The 9006-nt window shown below is 35.1% G+C and overlaps 1 protein-coding gene across 1 annotated transcript in view; it reads left to right on the forward strand.

Moving 5' to 3' along the window:
- The first annotated feature begins 4980 nt into the window (after positions 1 to 4980).
- The window catches only part of LOC111438771 (subtilisin-like protease SBT5.4), a 5472-nt gene continuing 1446 nt past the window's right edge, over positions 4981 to 9006 (forward strand). Inside the window, exons 1-10 of the mRNA XM_023076648.1 lie at positions 4981 to 5064; positions 5152 to 5261; positions 5351 to 5448; positions 5659 to 5823; positions 5918 to 6020; positions 6723 to 7263; positions 7477 to 7574; positions 7817 to 8059; positions 8244 to 8358; positions 8465 to 8678. Coding sequence (XP_022932416.1) covers positions 4981 to 5064; positions 5152 to 5261; positions 5351 to 5448; positions 5659 to 5823; positions 5918 to 6020; positions 6723 to 7263; positions 7477 to 7574; positions 7817 to 8059; positions 8244 to 8358; positions 8465 to 8678 — 1771 coding nt within the window. The remainder of the gene's footprint in view (positions 5065 to 5151; positions 5262 to 5350; positions 5449 to 5658; positions 5824 to 5917; positions 6021 to 6722; positions 7264 to 7476; positions 7575 to 7816; positions 8060 to 8243; positions 8359 to 8464; positions 8679 to 9006) is intronic.

Here is a 9006-nt window from a genome sequence, read left to right on the forward strand (position 1 = left end):
GAGAACACTGGCCAAGGCCAACCAAGTAAGTTGCTTTATTATCGGCATGATTATATTTGATGATTGACACGTGCCTCGTGGTTTTGCACGGGTCATATATATTCGATATGTGTGAATTGTTTATGAATCGATATGATTATGATATAATATATATATGTTATGATATGTGAATAATATCCCTTTGCTGCCTATAAAGTATGTTGGCTTCTTGTGGCAATTGGTGGGTGCTTTGAGTCTGACATGGCTGGCTTTGATGCTGCCATTAGTGATGGAGTTGACGTTCTGTCGATGAAGGTCCTCTAAAATTTTATGATGATCCAATAGCTATAGCATCCTTCCATGCAATGAAGAACAACATCATTGTTGTTTGTTCTGCTGGAAACTCAAGACCATCTCCCATCTCTAGGCACGGTTGAAAATGTCGCACCATGGATGATAACCGTGGGAGCTAGCACAACTGACAGGCTTTTTACCACTTACATGGTGCTCGGAGACAAGAGATACATAAGGTACTCTTTTAAGAAACACAAACACCTTAATTTAACTAACATGTTTGTGTCTGACATTCGTTGGACACGTATTAACACTTGTTAACTCTAGATAATTATGTGTCTAACGATGTTTATATAAATTCTAGACACATATTGAACAATTATTAAGCATACTATGTATTGAAGGGGACATTGCAAATGTGGACAAAGGTTGTGTGACTACTCAAGCAGGTGCCGTTGGAATGATTCTTGCTAATGACGAGGAAGATGGGGATGGACTTAAGGCTAATGTGCACTTCCAGCTTCCAATATAAATTACATTCTGCATCCAAGACTATGATGAATCTTTTAGCCATTTTCGATTCTATATCCATCTGTGATGGCGCAAAACGTTTCAACCTCATGAATTCTCTTGCATAAGCATCAACAAAACGTCTATTTTGTGTCAGGTGGGTGAACTCCCGTTGTCTTTGGAGCCGAGCTATCTTCAGATAATACTGGTTTGAGAACACCTCTTTAAACCGAGACCATGATATTATACTTCCGACTGGACTGAGAATTTCTATGTTATCCATTCACCATAATTCTACGTCCTTTAGCATGAACGACGCACATGACACATTCTGATCATCCGAACAGTTCATTAATAAGAAAATGGTCTTGATTGACGATAGTTATAACTATGTTTCTGTTGGGTACCCCGCAGTTCCGCTAAAGGTACGCAGGTCATACCGCTTGAAATATAGTAAATATCTTGCCTCTTGCGTAGATTGCGAGTTGTTGGCTTGCTGGGTGGCCACCATTGTTTGCATCATGGTCTGGAATGATTGCCATATCAGATTTTTCGTGAGGTCAATTCCAACCATGTCTATTCAAGTTACGGAGATTTCACGAGCTAGGCTCTCTCTCTACCTCTACCCCTTCCTTTAATAGGGGGGTCGTCTCCTTCTTCGACGTCATTTTCCACATCCTCTAGGGAACATGATTCTAAAACCAACATATACTTTTTTTTAAGTCTATTACCTGCTAACATAAATCATACTCTAGGGCACATGTTATTTTCATTCATGAATTACATTTAATAGTGGCCAAGCAATAATACATAAGCAATCAATGACATTTTTTTGTCTTATCTTATGCATGATAGTGATGGGGTATCAGCGGTGGGACTAAGAAACACGCCAAGCCTACCTCGAAAGCAACACGCTAAGCCTACCTTGAGCTGTGATACAGAATCTATAACCTAGAGCTCTACCTTGAGCTGTGATACAGAATCTATAACCTAGAGCTCTTATACCAACGATAATGACCCTTGTTTTCAACTAACCTAAAGTCGCTATTATATGTATGACGTAACTTCTTGTGCAGAAAACCTTCAATTAAGACGATTTCATAAAACGATGCTCAGGACTTATATATTTAAAAAAGGATCTCAAAACAATACAAAAGAAATATTCGAAATAAATAAAAAAGAAACAAACGAAAATGTTAAAATAACACTGCCCTATATTAAACTATGATATACTAAAATAAATGAATATACCCTAAGCACGTTCCATGGTCTTAGATGTAATGTCGTCCTCAAGCGTACATGTGTGCCTTGATTTTACCTTACTTGAGTATTTTAAGAAATACTGTGAATCCACCGCTTAGGTCAGGCAATGCAAACACATGCAATCATGATTAGGAATCTATCATTGAAAACCCACACATGCGAGCGTTGACCCATCAGATGGACTCGCACACCCCTTGGCCCTACATGGTTGGGCTAGTTAGCTATAGTCGTCCAAATGTACAACAAACCGTCGATTATCATGCAATATTTTGAAGCATCAGTCTATTTGTACCGTTACAGTTTTGGAGCATCAGTCTATTTGTACATTTTGGAGTATTTTGTATTTTGTTTTATAATTGTATCTCAATCCCATTTTCCGGGGTTGTAATATTTTGAACAACACTATCTTATAATTGAACTTTAATTTATATTTAATTTTGATAGTGCGGTCTTTGTTTCATTTTACTTTTTATTTTAATTTATTTTTTTAATTTCATGTTGTAAGTCACATCCAAGATATGAAGTCTCCAAAATGCCCTTACATATACCATTCCCTTAACTATTTTTCCAATACAATATTAATTTTAAAAAAACCTTTATTATGTCAAAATTCCTCTTCAAATTTTTTTTACAACTATGTTTGTACTCTTTTAGAAAGTTCATAATAAGCAAGAAATCAAATTTCTATTTTTAATACATGATAATTAAAATCCAAAATTATGGAAAAATTTCCATCCACAAAGTTGGTTTTTATTTTATTTTATTATTATTATTTCATACTCCACATAAATTTCATAAATTTTGGAGCTCCTAACAGGTAAAAATGCTAGCTTGGGAAAGTATTCGTCATCTAAGTAACCACACGAATTCTAGAAAATAATATTGGTAGGGATCGCTGGTTAACACATGCATGTTAGTAAAACCAAATCTTAGATATATAGATTTGGTTTGAGGTAAGTCTAGGACGATTGGGTAAGCATGAGAATAGTCACTCTTGTTAGTCTGTATGCCTAAACATGATATAACCAACTGTTTTTCTATTACATGTACCTAATTGTGCTAAACCAAAAGATGAAAATTTGTATATCTTCGCTTCGAGTAATTGATGGATGTTATCACCTTGTAGAGCATATGTGACTATATGCATGGTTTACAGTACAATAACTACAGGTGATTCGATGCGTGATTCTCCCTATCGTAAATAGTGGAAATAGAATAAGAGTAAGATGTGAGGTTAGTTTGGTTAGACAATACCTAGGATGAAACACCTCCGGTAGTCCAAGCACATTAGAGAATTGTGAGAGACGATCATAGAGTGTAGCCCTAGTTCTCCTGACGTTCTCCCAACCAAACAAGACTCGAGTAGTCAGAATTGAGAATCTTGGAGACATGAATCCATCTGAAGCCCTCTAAACTACTCTGGGTGACCTAAAAGTCCATCATGACAACCTTGAAACAAATGTAGCCACCTAGGCCGATAGTAGTCGGTACAATGTTTGTAGAACTTCTACTTCCCATTTCACTTTGGTACGATATTGTTGAGCTAGGCGTAAGGTTGGTGAGGGTCGTGTAACTGGATAGTTTGCTTGGATTAGCTTGCATGATGGATTTTTCCAATGGGTAGGCATTGATCATGCAGGTCGTTAATGAGCTGGCACGTATTGGGGTCTCTCCCCCTAATCTTGAGCGACTACATGACCGGACAGGTTTGCCAACTAACCTCCCGTGGATGACGAGTAGGCTAGCATTCACCATACTGTCCCCACCTAATAGAGAGAGTTGTTTAAGGTATCACCTAAACCACAAATACAGAGTATTGCATAAGCTAAACTAGTTACTCAAGTTTGAGAACAACAAGAGCTCTTCACCTAGAGCAGAGAGTAAAGCCCATGGTCTCCTATTAGGTCAAGAATGCGATGAGAGCCTACGAATAAGTTGCTTATTTGGTATATTTTTATACACACCCTTTTTCTCCTCCCTTTTTCAAGTATTTGCAACTTGCAAATCGATGGATGAGTATTCGAGAGCTATGCGGTCACAGAGGGGAACTTTGGTATCGTCAGCCCATCTTTGTGTTTTAGTTTTTTGTATTTTCTTTTGTACTTGTATCTCAACCCATTTTCTTCATTTGTCATAAATTTGAATAGTACCGTCTTATAATTAGATGTAATTTAGTATTTTAATCGAGTGCCCTTTTTCTTAATTTGATTTTAATTTGATTTTAATTTTATCGCATTTTATTATTTTATTTTATTTTTATTATTTTTGCTTTCATCATTGAAATCTCGATCTGGGTTTCGTAGCCTTGAAACTCGAGTTGTGACAAGTATTCTTCATAATCAAACATTTATTTATAGACGTAGAAAGATCATTTTGGGAAGTAAGTTCCTTATAACAATTTGAAAACCCTTTAAAGATTTATCAAGTCAAGATGCCTAGAATCGCACAATAAATGGTTTCTAACTACACAAAAGGCTTGACTAACAGTCTCATTACGGTGGTGTATCTCTTTTGCACGGGTCAAATTGAAAGTATGGAAAACTGAGTACTCGATAGAAGGTCAAGAAGAGTTTCGACCTTCTAGGATTAATTGGATTGGATTGGTATAACAACTATATCATCTTAATTTTCTACTCAAGTCTAATATATTTCTTACTTGGATTCTACCTTTTTGGTGCAGGGTGTGTTATTAAATCATTTTCATTTCCTTACCAAACTAATTTCTTTAAAGTACCATGAATTTCTCCCATTTGGAGTTATAATCTTCTCTGTTCTCTTCAAATGGAAGATTTCTTCATCACTTTCTATACATAAAAATGAAACCCCAAATCTGAGTCCAATCATAAAACATTGATCAACATTATAAAAAGGCACTAAGGAAGTGAAAGTATAGCATAACATTTTAACGAAACAATTATTTTGAGAGAAAAAGAAATGGAGGCCTTCAATCTTCCTCCATTACTTCTCCCCTTCTTTATTTTTGCTCTTTTACAAACATCTACCATTGCAGCCAAGAAGGTTACTCAATCATCGCTTATAAATGCTTTTTAATGTTTATATCAACGGGGATTTAGACGTTGAAATGTTTTGTTTATGTTGGTGCAGTCTTATATTGTTTACTTGGGATCACATTCACATGGCTTGAATCCTTCTGCTCTTGATCTCCAACTTACAACACAAACTCACTACAATCTACTTGGATCCGTGTTAGGAAGGTGAATCTTTTAGTATCAAATCATGTAGGGTAGATTTGTTGAACTCTCACTATTCATTTACGCTCTTATGTTTTTGTTTCCAAGTACAGCAATGAAGCAGCTAAGGAAGCAATCTTTTACTCATACAATAGAAATATCAATGGCTTTGCTGCGGTTCTTGATCAAAATGTTGCAGAAGATATAGCAAGTAAAATGATTCATCCATATCTATGACGATGGCTATCATATCATTTGATAATGATTATCTTTCTTAATAAATCATACTCAATATTTAGTTTCCAAAACTTTGTTAGTGGGAAGTAAGGTGTAATCGCAAGCTTAATTTTGAAAAGTCAAATAGTTATAAAGCTAGCCTAGTGTTTCTATTTTAATAATATGACGTTTTCTCTTTTTTTAGAACATCCTGATGTGATATCAGTATATGAAAACAAAGGACTAAAACTGCACACAACACGATCATGGAACTTTCTTGGAGTTGAGAATGATGGTGGAGTTCCTTCAAACTCACTTTGGAACCTTTCAAGTTTTGGTGAATCTACGATCATTGGCAACATTGACTCAGGTTGGATTTGTTACTCTCTCATAAGTTCTTGGACATTTGGCAGCTTTTGTACTAATTTGAGTACATTTTCTTATTATAATTGGGATCAATACAGGTGTTCGGCCAGAATCAAAGAGCTTTAGTGATGAAGGATATGGACCTATCCCAAAAAGATGGAAGGGAAGTTGTGAAGGTGGCTCCAACTTTCGTTGTAACAGGTCCCTCTTATTGTTACTTCGCCTCTATTTAATTCTTTTATGTTAAGAAATACATACACCTCATTTGACTAATGTATTAAGCACGTATTTGACACCTTCATTTGAACATAATAGTTGTTAAAGTGAATATTAATCTAACATTTGTAGCTACCGTTCCTAAACTTTCACCCTTACGTTTAAGATATCTCTTTAAAAAGTATTATATTTGAACTTTAACTTTATGTCTAATAGGCTTTAGACATTCAGATGTCTAAAAACGAATGGATCGATATAAAATTAAATTTTATGTCTAATTGGCTTTAGACATATTCAGATGTTTAAAAACGAATTGATCGATTAGATATAAAATTAAATTTTATGTCTAATAGCACTCTAAATATTTAATTTATTGTCTTGTAGGTTCGTGAATTTTAAATAAATGTCAAATGTTTCAATGATCTATTAAACAAGAAATTAAATTTTCAACATACTTTTCAAAGTTTAATAAAAATGATACAAAACTAAAAGTTTAAATTAGACACTACTTCTAGTTCATATATATATATATAGAAAAAAAAATTAGGAATGTTTCCAAGCATACAAATGCATAAATTCATCAAATTTTCTTATATGAAAACGATGATAGATCTAACCTACTCATTATGTCAAATGCTTGTATTGATATGTGTGACGTAGATGTGAAATTGAAGATTTTAAATGTAGGAAGCTGATTGGAGCACGATATTTCAACAAAGGATATATATCCATCGTGGAACCTAAACCTCTCAACTCAACCTTTGAAACAGCAAGGGACCATGATGGGCATGGAACACACACCTTATCCACAGCCGGAGGCAATTTCGTTGAAGGAGTAAACATTTTTGGAAATGGTTATGGTACTGCAAAAGGCGGTTCCCCTAAAGCCCTTGTTGCCGCCTATAGAGTATGTTGGCCTCAAACGTTGGATGGTGCGTGTTTTATCGCCGATGTTGTAGCTGGCTTTGAAGCTGCCATTAGTGACGGAGTTGATGTTCTATCAGTTTCACTCGGTGGAGATGCTACTGAATTTTCTAACGATCTAATGGCTATAATGTCCTTCCATGCTGTGAAGAATGGCATCACTGTTGTTTGTTCGGCTGGAAATTCAGGACCAATTGAAAGCATAGTCTCAAATGTCGCACCATGGATGATAACTGTGGGAGCTAGCACAATTGATAGGCTTTTTACCACTTACGTGGTGTTGGGAAACAAGATGCGCTTGAAGGTACTCTATCCGAAACTTGTTAGTACTATATAGTCATGTTCTCGATCCTATTTATAAAAATATTTAGGTAAGAATCGAACCATTTTTAAACATGGTTAATTGCATTAGGCATATAAATTTTTTTCGTATACGTGTCTCTATATTTATCGATTAAGTTTATTTCTATGTACTACGTTTATATTGTCTTAAATAATTTTTCATTGTCTATCTCAGGGTGAAAGTCTTTCTAATCAAATATTGCCAGCTAATAAGTTCTATCCGCTGATCCGTTCTTTAGATGCAAAATCCGATAATGTCTCTACTTACGATGCGTAAGTATGTTTTTAATTTAATCATGTTTTTTTAAAGTTAAAAATGATGTTATGTTATATTCTCCTATTTTTACGTTAACAATTTTGGAGGAGGGTTAAAATAAAATTTTTAAAGATGTAAGAACATTATTTAAATCTATTTTAAAATTTAAGATTGTTTTATATAATTTAATTGGCATCTTTCTATCGAATAAATTTAGGTAGCCATATAATATTAACAAAAAATTATTGTGATATTGTAGCCAAACATGTGAGAAAGGGACTCTTGATCCTAAAAAGGTAAAAGGAAAAATTGTAGTTTGCGTTAATGTGGGCGACTCTATGGCCAAAAGTTATGTGGCTGCTCAAGCAGGTGCGGTTGGGATAATTCTTGTTAATTACGAGGATATTGGGGATGAACTTTTGCCAGCTGCACACTTACTTCCTGCTGCACATATAAGCTACACGGATAGGAAGTCAATCGACCAATACATCCAATCTACTAAGTAATTACTCCATCTTATTCTATAAACTTCCACGTTTATTCTCGAACTCTTTTAAACTTTATGATCGGATGAACATATACTAAGAACTTAGGAATTATGAATCTATTAAACATACTTTTTTAAGTTGAAAATCTATTATACTTTAAAGTTGTAACTTATACGTCAAGTTTTGTGGTTGAATCAGAAGTCCAATGGCTTACATAACTCGCGTGAAGACTGAGTCGGGAATCAAACCAGCACCAATTATGGCTTCATTCTCGTCAAGAGGTCCTAACCCAGTTGAGCCCTCAATACTCAAGGTTGGTAAGATATATGTGTTGAGTAATTTTATAGTATAAAGTTCAATGTGTCAACGGCTAACCATCGCAAAATTTGAAGTATTCCATTTTTCTTTTTAATTTCCAGCCAGATATAACGGCACCAGGTGTGAATATACTAGCGGCTTTCTCTGACGAAGCATCACCAACTGGTTCACCTTTTGATAAACGTCAGATTCTATATACTGTATTATCAGGCACTTCTATGTCATGTCCCCATATTTCTGGTATCGTTGGCCTTCTCAAAACCCTTTATCCAAAATGGAGCCCAGCAGCTATCAGATCTGCAATCATGACTACAGGTCCATCATGAATTTTTTTTTAGTAAACTAATTAAACTAGTAATTTTTCAAATAATGAATAGTAAGATACATTATTTATCAGATTTTCATTTTAACTTAAATCTGGTAAGCTAATGGTTTTGTTTTGCAGCTGAAACCAAAGCCAATGACTTAAATCCAATACTAAACCCAGAAAAGGAGAAAGTAAACCCCTTGGCCTATGGTGCCGGCCATGTCCAACCAAACAAAGCAGCAGATCCTGGCCTTGTTTACGACCTCTCCACCCAAGACTACTTGAACTTCCTATGTGCCCGTGGCTACAATAAAACACTAATGAAACTATTCACTA

This window comes from Cucurbita moschata, unplaced genomic scaffold (genome assembly GCF_002738365.1).
Source record: "Cucurbita moschata cultivar Rifu unplaced genomic scaffold, Cmos_1.0 Cmo_Scf00082, whole genome shotgun sequence".
NCBI classification, from domain to species: domain Eukaryota; kingdom Viridiplantae; phylum Streptophyta; class Magnoliopsida; order Cucurbitales; family Cucurbitaceae; genus Cucurbita; species Cucurbita moschata.